Consider the following 17,314-nt stretch of genomic DNA (forward strand, 5'->3'; position numbering starts at 1 on the left):
TCAGATGTTCCGGAGGAGACGATGGGTTGGGCAGGGGGAGGACCCTCAGCGGTTGGAGCAGACACCTCCAGAAAGCAGAGCTGCCGCCTACAAGGTTAGTGCCAACTGGCCTGACGTGGGACTCGGGTATCTTGCTGACCCAATGTACAGGGCACAGTGGGCAGCTGAGGGTGGTAGCTGTCATGGACAATCAGGACTGCTTGTCAGGGTAAAGCCCTGTGTTTTTGGTTAAACACTGACCTGCCCCTGTGGACCTGGGAGATGCTACACTGCAACCTGACATAAAGCAGGTTTATTTCCACTAATTTATTTACTGAAATTTATTTCTAATCTATCTCCTTCCACAAAGCATTTGAGGTTAAGGGTTCATGTTGGCGGGCTCTTGGCAGTTGAGTGGAGGGGACGACATAGTTCGCAAGCCGAACTTGATGACACTGTGCTGCTGCGGCCGCCTGGCCTCCTGTCCATCCTCCCGATGAGACCACAGGTTCCACGGGGGCAGGGATCATCCCCTGCGCAGGCGCGGTGCACGTGGTAGGTACTTAATGAACACATCTTGAAGGCGTGAATGACAGGGTTTATTGCAGCTGTCACCAGCTTCTGAGGCTGTAGCACTGTGAGTTTTAAGTACCTTACTTCAGATTGTTTAAATTCTTAAAACAAGCTCTCAGAATTAAGTACAGCTGGGTTTATGATCTGCGTGGAATTCCTACAGGAGCCAAGGTCGAGGTTAAGGCCACACAGCAAGCGTGCAGCTGACCGCAGGGCCTTACAGCTCAGGGCTTGCCATAGATCTCACTACGTCCCTAAAGGGGGTGCAGGATTTGGAAAGGCTGCCCTGAAGAGGTAAGGAGAGACCTAGGAGCTGGTGTCAGAAGGTGTCTCGGGAGGTTGGAGGCTGTGGCTGGTGCTGGTAGAGCAGGAGGTGGCCTCCGCTGGCTCTCCCTTGAAGGAGGGGCCAGGGCAGGCCAGTGTGGACTTGGCCGGTAAGTTGAGGCCTGCCCTTGACTGCCCTCACTAGGGGGGGCGTTGAGTGGCAAAGCAACCCAGAGCTGCTTCCTGGGCTGAGCTGGCCCTGGAGTACAACCTCTCATCACCAAGAAGGCAAGGTGTCAAACCAGGGTGGCTTCGGCCCTGGGATAATTCCAGTGTTTTGTCCCTAAAATAGCGTCTGGTCCTAAACCACATGCAGAAGAGACTGTGGGAACTCTCAACCTTGGTTCCTGCACTCACACCTGAGCCGCTGCCACCTCTTCCAGGCTGGCCTCCAGTTGCAGCTGCCCCAGCGTGTCCCATACATTGCTGCTGCCCCCCAAAACATGGCATCGCCCTTCTATGCCACAGGATAAACCCAAAAGGGCAGCACAGGCAACCCCTCTTCCTCATGCCAGGGCGAGGACTCAGTGGAGTCCCCAACCTGGACATGGCTGTGACGGGGGGAGGGTTCCTGGTGGTAAGCGACATGAGCAGAATCAAGGCAGGGGGTGGTTACCAGTTCTGGGAGTCGACCGTGGCTGGTGGGAAATCCTGGCTGCTCCTAGGTCCCCAGAAGCTGACCGGAGTCCAGCCCCACCCCATTAGCTTTGGCGCCACGGGCCCGTGCTACCTCAGAGGTTGGCCCATCCTCTTTCAAGGTGAGGTTCTGGTCCCACCTGCTCCAGGGAACCTCCATGACCACCAGGGAGGCTGGCCTGGCAGTGACCCCTCTTGGTTGTGGACTGATTTTGGATTTTGTCAGCCCGAGGAGCTTAGCATCAGCTGCTCCTTAGTGGTTTGGCGACTTTTAGCACTGAACGTCCCCCCATGGCTGGAGTTTAGGGTGTGTGTCCTCCTCTGTCCCCTTCAGAGGTAAGTGTCCTCACACGGGGCAGGGAGGGTGGTTCCCAATCTCTGCAGGGGACAGACTTGAGATGCACAGGGCTGGGGCAGTGGTGAGACAGCCTGGCTCCAGGGAGCTTCTCCTGGAACCGACCACAGCTCCACAGCTGCCTACCCCGCCCTCCCCTCCCCAAGGCAGGTCAGGCGCACGTCCCATCTAGACAGGGGGAGGGCAAGGTCTAGAGAAATTTATTTCTACTCCATCAGTGGAGCAGGAAGAAGGAAGGGATGTTGTTCCCAGAATGGGGACCGTGGATTTGTGGGGTCAGCTCAAAGGGTGGGCTCCTTCTCACAGGGCTGTGAGAGGCGTGTTGGGAGTCAGTGGAGGGGAGTGAGGTCCTGGCACGGGTGTGGGACAAACCCTGGTGTGGGTCCCCATTCTCACTCCCTAACAGTGTTTTGCAAACATTCCCTGCAGCTGTGGCCTGGACACCTTTAGGCTGTCAGGTAGAGGCGGAGACTTGGCAGGGTTGGGAGAGGGGCTGGGGAGGGACTGGGCAGAGGGAGCAGACAGAGCAGGGGCCCGGGGACTCTGCTCCCTCCCTGTGCAGCCCAAGGACTCTCAGCTCTGGCAGGAAGGAGACAGCCTGGAGGCAGGACGGGCAGTGGTCCCAAACTCCTCCTAGTCCAGCGCTTGGCCGCTTGGCCAGGTTTTATCGTGAGCAGGGGAAGCAGTGGCAGCAGCCCCCACTGCAGCATGCGGGCCCTCCTGGGGCCTCGGTCCCCAGGAGCTCCCCCGCGCTGAGCCCTGGCCCTGGGCACTGATGCTCGGCAGTGACCAGACCTCTCAGGACTTGGGGTGCCGGTTCCTGGGGCCTTTGGGGGTCTCAGGAAGTGGGGCATCCAAGGCTTGTCTCCGGATGAGCTCGGAATAGAGCCCGCCTTTCTTTAGGAGCTCCTCGTGGGTCCCCACCTGGAGAGAGTAAGGAGGGGCAGATGGTCATCCCAACCCAGATAAGAGTTCAGAGCCCTCCGAGGGCTAGCTTCTTATCCAGCGCTTCGGCTTGCCTTCACCTAAACCGGTATCCCTTCTGCCGACACCATGAAACCAAAGCACAGGTGGTTACAAATCGCTGCTGGCGCGTCTGTATTTGTTCGCATCACTGCCCTGCTTAGCTGGATGGTGGAAGAGCATCTAGGTCCCACTGCCTCCCTCACGGGGCCCCAGTGCCCCTTGCAAACCCCCCTCAGCTTTAGCTTAAAAGAGTGGCCGGGGGATCCAGGCCCCACACAGCCTCTAAGCCCTGCTGCAGCCCAGCCTCGGGGTGCTGCTCTTGGCTGGTCCCCGATCAGCTCCTGCACCTCAGCCCCCACGGTCCCCCCACCCACTAAGCCCAGTACGCTTCTCTGAGAACTTTCCCCTTTGATCCTGGGAGCCATGTTGCAGCTCTGCTCACCCCCACCCTGCCCCTCCAGGGGACAGAGGAAGAAAGTCGGGCCCCAAGAGGCCAGGGCTCATCTAAGGGCAGGAACTGAATCCACATGGGTGCTGTTTCCAGAACATGATCCCAAGCCCTCAGGGCCAGGCCAGACCCTCCTCACATGGCTCAGCTGAGCCACCCGTTCCACTGTGTCCATGGCTGAAGCTGTCCCAGCCCACCGACCCATTCCCTGGGCCCCAGCTGACCTCGCAGACTCGGCCGTGGGCCATGACGACAATGCGGTGGGCCCCACGGACGGTGCTGAGCCGGTGGGCGATGACCAGTACGGTGCGGCCGGCGCTGGCGCGGTCCAGGGCCTCCTGCACAACCCTCTCAGACTCCGAGTCCAGTGCGCTGGTCGCCTCATCCAGGATCAGCACTGTGGGCTGCTTGATGAGGGCTCGAGCGATGGCCAGGCGCTGCTTCTGGCCACCAGACAGGGTTGTACCCCGCTCACCTGGGGAGGAAGGGGATGGGGCAGGGGCCGGAAGCAATGCTCAGCTCTGTACTTAGACAGATATACCTTGCAGATGGGCACCAGGGTTGCCTGGATCTTCCCATCTGAGCCCTCAGGGCCCTCCCCTGGCCCTGTGTGCCTTCGGCCCGCCTCTCTGAGGGAAGGGACGATGGCCGGCAGCACCCTGATCTCACGTGCCTGTGCAGATGTGAGCAGGCACTCACATGGATGACCAGGGTCGTGCACACAGTAGGGCTCAGTACCACCCAGGGTGGGCCCTGAGCTCCCCTCCGGCACCAGGGCCAGGTCTCAGAGCCACGACCGGCCTGGGCCCCACCCCTTGCCCTGGCCCTGCAGCTCTAGCTGCCTTCTCCTGGCTTCCCAGGTCTCTCTTGCTCTGGGGACATCCAGGACCCAGAGGTGGCCTCCTGGGGTGTGGTGGCAGCCCTGTGTGATTTGTAACCCACCTGGGTATTCTGGGAAGCCCACGTTTGGGGTCCAAAATACCCACAGAGAACAGCAGAAGTGGCAGCCTAGAAGCCAAAAAGAGCCTCAAGGTAACAGCAGTCACAGAGCAGCGAGGGTAGACTGAATCCCCAGAGAGACAAGGAAAGTGCCCAAGAGAGATGTGGGCCCGGATGCTCCAGGAAGAACGAGGTTCACGGGAATCCAAGAACCCAGAACATGAAGAAAGGCCACACACAGTGGGGGCACCACTCGGGAAGCTCAGCTCAGCCAGACCGAGGCCTAAGTTTCAAGAAGAGTGGAGAACCTTGGATGTGCCCACACTGTGAGATAGGCTGGAACATTGTGCAGCAAAGCCAAGGGGCTCTGGATGATAAACATGGCCCAGAGGTTGAGAAAAAGACCTCTGAGACAAACACACAAAGCTACAAGCTAGAGGAGAAAGATTCTAGGGTGATGCTACAATATTTCAGTGTTCCCGAATCACCAAAGCCCTCTTCTGGGTAAGTCAGGAGAGAGACGTGCTCAACCAAATCAACCCCTATGGAGAGCAAGAGGGGAAACACCGTTCAGTGAAAGGATGAAAGGACAGGAGCGAAACAGGGCCAGAAAGAGAAACAATTACATGGAGATAAAAGCCCGCTGCTGCTGGCCAGGTCTTGGGGGTGGAGCCCTGGTGAGCAGATCACCCGTGTCCCTGCAAACTCCTGTCTCTGCGGCCTGCCTGTGCCTGAACCACATGGGCTGGTCTCCTTTGTCCCCGCAAGTTATCTCTGTCCCCCTCGGTCTCCCCTGATGCCATGACTGCGTTCCCGTCCCCCTTGATCCCAGTCCCACACGTGGGCCCCGCAGACGTGAGCAGGGTGCCTGCCATCCCTGAACTCACCCACTATGGTGTTGTAGCCCTTGGGGAAGCTGGTGATGAACTCGTGGGCATTGGCTTCGCGGGCAGCTGCATAAACGTCTTCATCGGAGGCACCCAGCCTCCCAAAACGGATGTTCTCCATAATTGTGGTTCCAAACAAGACTGGCTCCTGGGGGTGGGAGGTGGTGGGGTCCACAAGGAAACATTCTGACTTTGCCCTGAATACCCAAGGGGCGTGTCAGGAGGGGCTCCTTGGAGGGCAGGTAGGGGTAGCTCGAAGTTACAGGTCAGACAAAGCAGAGGGGTCATCAGATGGGGGAAGAGGCTGAGCTCCCTGCAGGACACGGAGCCCCTCAGGAAGGGGAGCAGGGAGGTGGCTGGGAGAGCAAGGCCAGCTGGCCAGGCAGGGCTCCTCCTCTCTGGAGAGATGGGCGTGGAGGGGTTTTATAATTTGGCTGTCTCCTGCTGTAAGGGGATCCGCTTCATCCACATGTGGGGGCAGGTGGACCCTCGCTGGGAAAGTGGTGGGGCTGGCGGGGTCTTGTTTACCGGGTGGGCGGGCCACCAGCTGTCCCCAGCAACACCATGTGGGTGTGTAGATCTCCTGGACACCATGGGCTTGCCAGAACCCAGGGATCCTAAAATGGCCATCCTGCTCCCACTTGTTTGGACATTTTATTTGTTTTAAATTTATTTTTTATTTATTTATTTTTTAGTGGAGGTACTGAGGATTGAACCCAGGACCTCATGCACGCTAAGCATGCATTTTACCACTGAGCTATTACCCTCCCTGCTGCTTGGACCTTTTAAATCAAGGAACAGAGTTCCAGCCATGGTGATACAAGGGCAGAGCTGCAGCAACCAGGACCTGGATGAATGCTGGGGACCAGTGAAGACAGCCAGCCTGCCCGCCCCTGCCCCTGTGAGAGCAGCAAATGATGGGGGTGGGAAGGGAAAAGGCTGGGGGCCAGGGCGTAAGGACTGAGAGAAGCAGGGCTGCAGGGAAGGGGAGAGGGGCTCAGTGGGAGTTAAGACACCCTTTCTGGGTGTCGCACACCATGGGGAAAGCCTCTCCCCTCCTCACCTGGCTGATGAAGCCGATGACCTGACCCCGGAGCCATGAAGGGTCGAGGGTGCGCAGGTCTTGCCCGTCCAGCGTCACCATGCCCGCCGTGGGGTCATAGAAGCGCTCAAGCAGGGAAGCCACAGTGGTCTTTCCTGGGAGTTGGGGTGGGGGACAGGGGCAGTTAGGGAGTGTGCCAGGAGAGAGGGACCTGTCCTTCCACACTAAGTGGCTACCGCAGGGAGGAGTCACAGGGTGGGAGGGTGGCGGGCTCCTCTTACCTCCCCCGGACTGGCCCACAAGGGCCACGATCTTGCCTGGGGGCAGCGTGAGGGTGAAGTCTTTGAGCACTTGGAAGCCAGGGCGGCAGGGGTAACTGGGAGGAGCCGAGAGACCCTCAGTCAGAACAGGTTCCAGGCCCCTCGTTGCCCTGGTCCCTCCTGAAGGCTCCCTGAACCCCTGAGAGGAGCTTATTTAGGAGACACTGACCCACAGGTCCGCAGACAGGCTCCTCGGCCTGGCGGGAAGCACCCGTGTCCACCCACTGACACTGACCTGAAGCAGACGTTGTGAAACGTGACGGAGCCATGGAGGTGCTCCCTGGGGATGCAGCAGCCCCCTGACAGCCGGATGTCTGGGCTCAGGGTCATGTACTCGAAGACCCGGGTGCCCGCGCTGAGCCCCCGCACCACCTGGGGACAGGTTTAAAGTCTGTGATGTGGGAGTGTGGTCTGGGGAGTGGGCAGCATCTCTGGGTCCCCACGCGGCGGGGAGTACTTAGGGGGCTGGTGATATCCCCTCCTCCCGCCACCCAGTTCCCGTAGCACATTAATGACATCAGGGACGGACAGGACTCCAGCCCAGATCCCATGTCCACACCCCTGGACCCATCCCGGACTGCCACTCACCTGACCAAACAGGACAGAGAGGTTGGCCATGGACCTGTGAGCAGAAGAGAAAGGCTGAAAGACGGGGGATGAGAAGAGCCTGAGAGGAGGCCAGGGCTGGAGAGGAAGGTCTGGGTCTCAGCTGCATGGGGGGCATGTCCGCTGGGGCAAGAAAACAGGTGGCCAGAAGGCAAATGCAGAGACTGCTCCTGAAACCGGAGTCCCCAGGAGCCCTGGGATCCAGCGACACTAGGTGATCACCTGGCAAATAGCTTCTTTCAGAGCTGCGTTCTCTCCTAGCCCAGACAGGGCTGACGAGTGTCAGCTCCCTCAGGACGGGGGCTCCAGGGGGGAAGCAGGTCTGGAAGGCAGACACCGGGTGCAGTGGGGTGGGCTCCACGGGCCTGCAGCCCGCGGGGCGGGCGGCTCCCGCGCGAGACCAAGGCCGGCCGTGAGGGCCAAGGGGAGGTCGGCTCTAGCGCTGTGACTCCTGGGGGAAGCGAGGTCTACTGACGGTGGAAAACAGGATGGCAATCCTTTCAGAGAGAGAAAACGAAAGACACTGGACCACAGGGGAAACACTGGGGGGACCCCAAACCCATATTCCCTTGGGATATTTTATTATGGGCTTGCCCTGTGTAAGGAACGGTGCAAGTGTATCTGCCCAGATGGTGGGTCGCTGCCTCTGCCCCTCAGGGTGGGTGGCTGCGGGGAGGAAGGTGAGTCATTACCCCTTAGTCACCAGCCCCTGACTGGCCCGTGACAGTGTGTGTCTGCGACTGTGGATGCAGGTCCTCCCTGAAGAAGAGGAAAGGCTGACTCTCCAGAAATCTCACTTCTCCCAGCACCCGGGTCGAGGGAGGGGAGGAGGAGCCTGCGAGGAAATGGCTCAGAGCACTTGCCAAAGGGAGCAGGAGGCACCAAGATAGAAGAGCCAGGACAGCCTGTTATCTGCTGATGAGAAGGGAGAACATTCGCCACAAGAGATCTGGAGGTCATTAGGGGCTGGTGGAGGTGCTGGGCGCAACTGAAAACCAGATGCACATCACCGAGCTCTCAGAGATGGCTCAGAAGGCAGGCCTGGGGGGTGGGTAGAACTCAGCAGGCATGATCACGAGGACTGGGTTCAATTCCCAGCACCTCTGTTAAGCGGGGGCGGTGGGGTCGGGGAGAAGGCCCCTGGAGGCCCGGAGCGGGTTAGGGATGGGGTGGCCCATCCTGAATGCAGACCAGGCGGCCTGGCCCTGACCGTGGTCTGTCTGGGCACCTCCCCATCTCTTCGAGAGCCCCAGTGCCACCAAAAGGAACACCTAGGATGGAGTCCAAAGTTTGAGGCTGCTTGAAGCTGGGACTGCTAACTAAAAATTGGCACTTGCCATCTGCACCTACAAGAATTGTATCACATTGGCACTTGCCATCTAACTCTGCTTGGATTAAATCATGAGCCACTGCAGCCACTGATCTCCAACATGCCCTGCAAGGAGTTCAGGATGGAGATCAGGAATGAGGCTCTCTGTGCTCTGGGAAAACTGGCTGAACAGGCCTTCAGATAGTTAGGTATTTGCAGAAGATTTTATGAGCCTAAATTCTTGCGACTCCTCATATCTAGGAAAGCACTAAAATCATTAACGGTGGCATCTGCTCCTCTTGGCTATCAGCAAGTCTCTGCCTAAACATGTGTTTGACTGCGCGTCCCCCCCTCACTGAAATCATATATAATACTGAGCTCTTCCCCTGCCTCTTTGGAGCAGTTTCTCAGAGCTCTCTGGGATGCTGTCTCCCGGGATATAGTCCTCATTCTGCCCCCAATAAAACTTAACCCACAACTCTCACACTGTGTGATTTTACTTCAGCGGACAGGGCCCTGCCTCCTTCCTTCCCGACCCACCCGCCCTGGCTAGACCCCAGGAGGAAACACACCAGCTTAACAAAATGAGACCCAATTCCTCCAAGGTGAGTAATGAAGAATCTCCGTGTGGTGAGGGGCCTCCCAAAAGGCTAGACCTAGTGGGAGCAGCCCCATCCAGCAGTCTGCGAGAGATGCTTTCTTGAGCCTGTAATAAAACTACAACTGGCTAGGAGGTGCAGTGGGGAGGGAAGGAAATGTACCCCAGCCATAAGGGGAGGGAGCCACAGGGGACGGCCAGTCTAAGGGAGGAGGGCCAGGCCTGGGATGTGTGGCTGCCTTTCCTCAGGGGGGCAGCTCTGCCACTGCCCCAAGGGGAGGGCCGTGGGGTGACTGTATGAAGCCAGCCAGCGGCGTTCCCATGGGTCAGGCCAGGGGAGGGGCAGCAGGGGGAGGCCAGAAGTTCCATTTACACAATAATCAGAGCCTTTTAGTCCTAAGGCAACAGTTCTGGGCCTCTAGGAAGGAAGGATGAGGCTGGCCAGGACCAGAGAGGGTCAGAACGGGCCCAGATTAGAGAGCACCTGGTAGAAATGGAGCCAAGGATGGTGCTGTGTAGAATGCTGGGGAAGCCAGGGCCAAGAGAGGGTGTGTTTTCTACCTGCCTGCGTCTGGGTTAGCGCCATCCTGCCCAGGCCAGCAAGGCCAATGGTGAGGGATTCTGTAAGAAATGGCTGACACACAGAGGCGGTAAGGCAGAGCAGAGCCAGGACACGAGGACCACAGGAATCAGCAGTGAGGAGGAAGGGACACAGAGGGGCGTCTGGGTGATGCTCTAGTCTCTCGGTGTAGCTGGTGGTAACACAGGTCTTCACTCTTCGATTCCTTATTAGATCATATCTACACTGATTATTGACCTAACATATCTTTGTCATGTTTTGGTGTAAGTGGTATGTGGGGTGGGGGGGGGGGCACAAAGTGAACAGAGATGGTGGGCAGAGATGCTAGTGCTTGGCTTGGAAGGGACAGAAGGGAGGCCTGTCTGGGGGCTCCGGTAGCAGAGCCGGCTGGGAGCTCTGGTGCCCATGGGCAGACGGAGCCAGCGGGGCAGGCAGATCTCAGAGCCGTGGACCCAGTGAGCCACCAGGGTGGACCATGCAGGGAAAGGTCAGGCAGAGGACGGCAGGCCAGCTCTTAAAAAGCATGTCAAAGATGGTCTATCCAAACATGGAGTCTTACTCAGCCTTAAAAAGGACGGAAATTCTGGTACCTGCTCTGACATGTATGAACCAGGAAGATGTTATGCTTAGAGAAATAAGCCTGTCACAAGGGGACAGGTACCATATGATGTCATCTATATGATGAGGACCTAGAAGAGCCAGACTCACGGAGACAGAAAGCAGAATGATAGTTGCCAGGGGATGGGGAGGGTGGGTCACACAGATGCAGCATTTCAGTTTTGCAAACTGAAGTTCTGAAGGGGACGGTAGTGATGGCTGCACAGCAACATGCATGCATGCAACTCTATTAAACTGAATACTTAGAAATGGTTAAGATGGTAAATTTTGTGTATTTTACTGAAATTTTTTAAAGAAAAAAGTTTGTCAAGGAAACTTCTGAATTGTTTGGAAGCTGAAGATGACAATCGTATTTCTGAATTAGGCTGGAGGCGCGGCTGGGAGCCTGGGGCTCCCTCTCCCCCGCCCAGTGCTGCGCTGGGGGACCGGGGTAGTCGTCCCCAGAGCAGACTGGCAGGCATGCCCTGTCCCTTGGCCCAGCTGGGCTCTTAGGAATGGCAACAGCCCCACACTCACCTCTGCACTGTCTGGGAGGCTACCAGGAAAGACATGAGGTCTCCCCCTGTCAGCTGCTGTCCAGCCACGAGGGAGCCCCCAATAAACAGGGTTCCCAAGACCATGCCTGCGTGGGGAAAGGACAGGTGGTTAGGAAGGCGGCTGTGGAGGACAGAAGACAGACCCGGCCCACGTGTTGGTCTCCAGTTCCAGTCCCTGCTGTGCTCCCAACTGACTGGAATTTTGGCAAGTCACTCGAATGGTCTCTGCCTTTGTTTCCTCATTTGGAAATGAGTGGGTTGGGGGCAGCTCCATGGCTCCCTCCAGAGTGGCCCGGCAGCACACTGCACATAGTGACGCTGGGCCTACCTGCCCGTCGCCTGCCGGCATCAGCAGGCTCCACAAACTGGCTAACTGGCACTCAACAGACATCTGAAGGCCATCAAGCAGGTGGAAAGCCGCCCCTTGCCTGCCTTGCTGGGACCTGTCCTTCCCGCCTCTGCGCTCACCTCCAGCCACAGCCTGGGTCCCCCCAGGTGCGGCCTTGCTCACTCACAGTTGAAGGCGATGTTGGAGAGCCCTTGGAACAAGGCGATGCCTCTGCCCAGCTCCTCTGCCTTACAGCGGGACGCCTCCAGCTCTACTCTGTAGCGTCTGGGGACAGAAGTCAAACTGGCCCTCAGGAAATAGGCGGGGTGGGGCGTGGGGCAGGTGGGAGGTACATTTGGGGGTCCCCCTGCTTTTGTGCTCCGCCTCTGCCCCGACTCACTCCTCTTCCCACTGCTCCATGGCGAAGGCTCGCACTGTCCGAACGTTGCCCAGGGCCTCATCGGCTACACCTGTTGCCCTGGCGACCTGCAAGAAGTCCAGGAGATAGGGAGCCAGGTTGGAGATGGAGAGGGGTTGACAGAGGAGTATGGGGCAGAGAAGGAGGGTAGGGTAAGGAGGGTGGGCAGGACTTCTGGTACCTGCTCCTGACACTGGCGAGACAACTTCCTGAGAGCTGAGCCCATTAGGGTGCCAGCTCCCATCAGGGCAGGCGTGGCCACCATCAGGAGCAGCGTGAGGCGCGTGGAGAGCATAGATAGGGACACCAGGCAGCCGGCCACTTGGGTACAGCTTCGCAGCCCCTGAGGAGTGGGAAGGAAGGCTGTTTGACATCAGCACCATGACATGGGACATGGGGGACTTTACCAAGAGTCAGCTGGCTACAGCTAGCTCTATACTCACAAGGGCAAGGCCACAGGTCTGACCCCTGGGAAGTCAACCTGCAGTCTGCGGGACACAGAACTTAACCCTTCCTTGACCAGGCATAAAGGCGCTGGGTGAGGATGCCTATGGACAAAGGCATCCTTCCCCTAGACAAATCCCACTCTCCTGGTCTTCCGCTCTAGAAGCTGAACAAAACAAGAATCACCTGGGGATGCCACCTGGGGACTGCTGTTGGCCAGTGACTGGCAGGATCTGGCAGCTACAGTGACAATCTGGGGGTATGCAGAGGGGACATCAGGACACAGCAAAGAGCCATTGCTTGTTCTCCTGTTAGTGAGCCAGGCATTCTGAGGACAAGACAGGCCACTGCGATTTTGCTCTTGGCAATCTGGGCTGAGACAGGCTCTTGTCTGAGTTTTTGAGAAGGTTTTCCAGGGAAGTAAGATTTCAGGACAGGAAAGAAACAGCCTGTCCTGACCTTGGACAGTGCCGTGGCACCTCGCTTCTGTGAACTTCCCTGTTCCCTCACCCACACCCTCACCAGACAGCAGGCTTCTCACTTCAGTGTGAGCCTAGGCGCGAGGCCCAACAGTGGGGTGGGTGGGGCAGGGCTGGCCTGGTGCATCTGCACCAGGGAGTGAGTGTGCGTGCGTGTGTGCGTGTGTGTGAGTGTATGAGTGTGGGGGACCTGGGGCACTCACCTGGGAGATGACAAGTTTGAAGGACGATTTAAACTCCTGCACGTCCGTTGTCAATCGGCTCACCAGCTGCCCTGTCCTTTTAGCATCAAAGAAAGCAATGTCTTGTCTGGCGGTGGGACACGGGGTTAGCAGGTTGGGGAAAAGAGAGAGATGTTACCTGAGGACAAGGCCCCACCCCCAGACATTCACCCAGACCCCCTCAGGGCCCCTCAGCCCCCTGCCTGCACCCCGCACCCCACGGCTGGCAGTACCGAAGCAGGTTGCTGAAGAGGGCCCTCCTCATGTCCACTGCCATGCGTTCACCGATGCGGGACAGCAGCACCAGGTACCCGAAGGTCAGCAGGCCCTGGGAGAGAGGACGGGGCTCTCAGGGGTGCCCAGGCAACTCCTCTGGGTGCCCCCAGGCCCTCCCTTCTGCCGTACCTGGATGCCATAGAGAATCAGCAGGCGGGTGCTAAGGTTCCGGGACTCAGTCAGGAAGCTGCCCGCACGGTCCCTTGTATACTTGGCCACAATCTCCACCAGCTGACCCAGGAGAAGGGGGATCTGCACGTTCACCAGTGCTGCACCCAGCGCCAGCTTCAGGGAGGGGACAGACGTTTAGGGGAACCACACTCTTCCCAATCCCTGGCCTTTCCTCTCCCACTGTTGTCCATGCATTGGAGGCTCCCATGTCTCTCTGAGAGTTAAAGTTCAGCTGCCAGCCCCTGGGGACCCCCGTGTCCACACAGCCACCCTGTGCAGGTCCTCAGCCCCTGTCCCCAAGCCAGCTGGCTCTGCTGCTTCCTGAGGTCTCCTCTGAGATTTGGCCAGGCAGGAGAGCTGTCCTGATGTGTCCTCTGGCTGGGGCTTCTGCAACCCCCTGGCTGGATCCTTCCCTGTCCCTGATGGGGGCAGAGGGGGCGGGAGAAGACCTCACCACGATGGCTGCCCCCAGGATCAGCAGGTGGGGGCGTAGAAACTGCCAGAAGAGCTTCCAGTTAAAGCGGGACTCCACGACCCAGGGTCTGGAGCAGTCAGGAGGGGCCTCTTCTGCCTCACACAGTGCCACAGGGCAGAGGCGGGGGCATTTAATCAGAACCACAGGGCCCAGGAGGGCTCCCCCAACCCAGCACCAGGCAGAGGGGCTCCGGCCAGGAGCTGGGGGTGCTCGAGGGATGCGGGCCTGGAGCTGGGACCGCAGCTGGGCCACGGCCCTGAGGAGGTAGGAGCTGGGGCAGCCGTCGGAGGACCTGTGGGGAGAGAATGCCATTGATGGCTTGAGGCCCCAACTGTCCCTCGACTGAACGACAAACTGCTTGAGCCCTCAGCGGAGCCCCATGGAGAGCAGCATTTCCTCTTCTGTTGGACCCACACTGCCTTTCTCAGGGTGTTCTTAAGCAACCTCGGTTTCTGAGACAAAAAACCCATGACGGAAAGCAGTGGAGGAATGAGAAAACTGAGTGGTCGAGTCTTAAAGGCGTCCTCAGACAGCTGGGCCCTGTCAGCCTCCAGAGGCACCGGCCCCCTGGGTCAGTGCCAGCTCCAAGCCCTGCTCTTTCAGAGTCACGAGACATTGGAGCTGGAGGGCACTGCTTTCACAGAGAACATGGAAGCTCTGAGTGAATGCAGCTCAGAGAGGTAGAGCGGGAGAGTGCCAGCCACGTCACCAACGCGGCCACCGCCCCACTGTCACCAGCCCGTGGCCTGTGACCCTTGCGTCCCTGGGAGGGGGCCGCTGTTATTCTCACTTGATAGACGAAAAAACTCACGTGAGGCTGAGAAACTGAAATAATCTGTTCCCAGGCAGCGGAACTGGGATGAGAGAGGAACCCTGCTGTCGGATTCCAGGACCCAGGCTCATTCTACTCTGCCCTGTGTAATAAGCTCAGGTGATGTGTTGCAGGGCCAGGACTAGACCCAAGTCCCCTGAGCTTACTACACCCCATCAGCCTCTCCCCTTCCAGGCCTACAGTGCTTATGTGACAATGCACAGAAGGAAAGGGTGACAGACTCCTCTGTCTGCTGAAGATAGAAAAAGAAATAAAAATCCAAATAATGTATCTTGTCATCTTGCACAGGCCAAGATCGTCTCCTTCCTGCAGTTTTGGTATCTATAGGTGGCAATGTAGGGTCTCAGGCCTACTGTGCACCGGTGTTCTGCTCTGAGGCACAGGGAACAGGAGGTGAACAGGACGGACCAAGTAACTACCCTCATAGTGGTTAAGCTTTAGTGTGTGTGTGTGTGTCCGGAGCCGGGGGCAGATAAGGGGGAACAAATAGCTAATGACAAAGCTTGCCATGGGTGGGGGGCTGGGTAGGGGGAGTCATTACAGTCTTTTTAAAAGACCTGGACTTGAGGCAGCAAAAGGACCGTAATCAGATTTGCATTTTGAAGATCACAGCAGAGGGGAGGAGACTGGAGGACAGGTGTGGTTATAGAGAGGCCTGTTAGAGGCAGAAGTTATCCAGCTGAGAGAATATGGTAGGATGCTCAAAGATCCAAATGAGATTATTGATGGGGAAAGACTTCAAAACAAACAGAGAGGTTTTCCCTTTACTATGAGGGTCTTCCATATTTCCAGACCCACCTAACTGCAGACTCCATCTCATCGTTCCCTTGTCTCAGTGAGGCCTGGGCTTCTCTGCTACCTTTATATTATGCCTTCCCTCACCCTATCCACCTGTCTGTTTTCTGCTGGGCACTTTATGTCTATCCAAAACTTAGATAGAGAAGCTCACTCTCCTTCTGCACTGGGTAAATGTCTCATTTCCCCATTAGACTATGTATTCCTTGAGGGGCAGGAAGCTCTATCTTATTCACCACTGTATCCCTAGCAGTTAGCAGAGCTCAGGTACATAACATCATTCAGCCAATAGTTATGTTTGTTGAGTGCATGCCCTCATTAGAAATGCAGAACAATCTGACCTGACTCGCTACTGCAGCATTTGCAAAGTTTTAAACTTACTGTGACAACAGCAAGGAATACATTTTACATTGCAATCCAGTATAATGAACACAATATGTCACAGAAAATTGAAATGCTTCACAAAACTACTTTCTCTAATTTCTTTTTAACACATATTCCATCATATTCACTTTTAAATGGCTTGTACTCACTAAATTCACTTTATGATCTATTGTGATTTGCACATCTGAAAAACACCAATGAACATACAAATACTAGAATATTATTTGATGGCTTTCCTTGGGTTTCTCTCTGGTTTAAATAATATCAACACCCCTACTCTTTTCCTAAGGACTGTTTTCAAGCCTTTGAATAATTTACCATGGCCACTTTCCAGCTTTTCTCATCTTCTCCAAACTAAGGCTCTAAGCAGTACTCGGCCCCTGCCAAGAACTGGCGGATTGCTTCTGAGCACCGGTACTTGTAGCTTCAACTCCGCCTGGCTCTTGCCCTCCATCAATCAGATAGGCTTTCCAAACAGCACAAGTCCACATCCACCCGCCCCTGCGAATCTGCTGCCTGCCTGGCCCACAGGTTCTTCACTCCAGGAGTAGAAAGGAATCAGTCCCTTTTCATAAAGCATTTACCAGTAAGTCGCCGTTTCAGAGTCCTTGTTCATTTCCCACCTGTGTGTCTTCCTCTTAGGACCAACGTGTAGAGCCAACATACAAGAACACATACATACACGTGACTAAATTGACTCTTTAACTCTGCTGAAAGTATCCAGATTTAGGAACCATTTCACACTGAATCTTGGGAACAACAGCAATACTAAATGACTCTGGACACTAATAATTTTTGTCCACATCGCAAGACCAATTCCAAGAAGGACAGGGGCAGGAAACGGGGGCCGGAACACCCGTGCAAAACGGCGCCCCCTGGTGGGGAGTATAGGTCGGGAGTGGTCACCACCCCGGAGCGTCCCCTCCGTCCAGCCCACACGTGCTGATACAGACGCACCGAGTCTCCTGCTGGTACCTGGGTCGTCGCTATAAATAATTGAGGCCAATCCCTCAGGGAGTGACATTCAACTCTGGGCCGGGCCAGCCTACGACTCCCAGCAGGCCTCGCGCGAGCCCGGGACTCCATCTCCCGGCAGGCCCCACGCCCTGCCGGCAGGTCAATGGCCCGCGCTCCCGTAGGTTTGTCCCTTTTTACCTGACGGCCGAGAATGTCTGGAAGCGGAGGGGTAGCAGCGGCCTGCCTGGGACAGGGCCACCCCGAATCCCGACCCGAAATAAGTGCACCAGCATGGTGGAGGGAGAACAGGAACAGCCGGCAACAGCGGTTTCACCCTTATCCCGTTGAGGGCTCCATGTTGGCTCCGGCCCCCATCCCGACAACCCCTTCGCCACTTGCCGATGATTGGTGGAAAGAAACATCAATTTCGTTGCAAGCTGTGATTGGAGAACACCTTGTTCGCGCGTCTTCTTCTGGAGCTGTGATTGGAGAGAGCCGCCTGTAGCCCGCCCCCAGTCCTGGCCTGGGGCCAAGCAGGATGTGGCACCGCCCTCTGACCGCTGCCGGAGTAGGCTCTGGAGTGACGTTTTGAGGGTGTGCGCTGTACGCCGTCCGCCCCGGGGTATCCATAGTAACGCGTCAGCTGCTGACCTCCGGGCTGTTCTCTTATGGGTGCTTCTAGCGGACTCGAGACGTCCTGGAGTCCCGAGGGAGTGTAGAGCGCTGGTTCTGGGTGACGAAGGGACAAAAATCGTCTGGAGCGTTTTTTCAAAATAAGTGCACGTTGCCCATCACAGTCCTCCCCGGGCGAATCAGAG

General features: G+C 57.0%; 1 protein-coding gene across 2 annotated transcripts; it reads right to left on the reverse strand.

The window, feature by feature from the left end:
• Window positions 1-2,051: 2,051 nt before the first annotated feature.
• On the reverse strand, window positions 2,052-16,893 carry ABCB8 (ATP binding cassette subfamily B member 8). Of its 2 annotated transcripts, XM_010952466.3 has the most exons (16): window positions 16,695-16,893; window positions 13,508-13,820; window positions 13,012-13,167; window positions 12,840-12,934; window positions 12,589-12,694; window positions 11,644-11,805; window positions 11,445-11,530; window positions 11,232-11,329; window positions 10,697-10,802; window positions 7,058-7,091; window positions 6,705-6,841; window positions 6,431-6,525; window positions 6,171-6,304; window positions 5,108-5,255; window positions 3,506-3,756; window positions 2,052-2,791 (listed from the first exon to the last, which is right to left on the reverse strand). In XM_010952466.3, exons 1-16 carry the CDS (start codon window positions 16,787-16,789, stop codon window positions 2,666-2,668), a joined length of 2,142 nt encoding a protein of 713 aa, XP_010950768.2. In that variant the 5' UTR covers window positions 16,790-16,893; the 3' UTR covers window positions 2,052-2,665. The 2 variants fall into 2 exon arrangements, with proteins under 2 accessions (XP_010950768.2, XP_045370799.2); XM_045514843.2 differs by lacking the exon at window positions 13,508-13,820 and having other exon boundaries at window positions 16,695-16,892.
• Between the last annotated feature and the right edge of the window lie 421 nt (window positions 16,894-17,314).

The sequence above is a fragment of the Camelus bactrianus genome, chromosome 7 (genome assembly GCF_048773025.1).
Source record: "Camelus bactrianus isolate YW-2024 breed Bactrian camel chromosome 7, ASM4877302v1, whole genome shotgun sequence".
In the NCBI taxonomy this organism is placed as follows: Eukaryota; Metazoa; Chordata; class Mammalia; order Artiodactyla; family Camelidae; genus Camelus; species Camelus bactrianus.

What these genes read in the sequence shown, in the direction of transcription:
- ABCB8 (XM_010952466.3), bottom strand. Translation starts at nt 16,789, where the DNA reads ATGCTGGTGCACTTATTTCGGGTCGGGATTCGGGGTGGCCCTGTCCCA. An exon ending in ATGGAGCAGTGGGAAGAGGA is followed by an intron (nt 11,330 to 11,444) that starts GTGAGTCGGGGC and finishes TTCTGTCCCCAG; the next exon opens with ACGCTACAGAGTAGAGCTGG. An exon ending in TGTGGGCCAGTCCGGGGGAG is followed by an intron (nt 6,305 to 6,430) that starts GTAAGAGGAGCC and finishes CCCAACTCCCAG; the next exon opens with GAAAGACCACTGTGGCTTCC.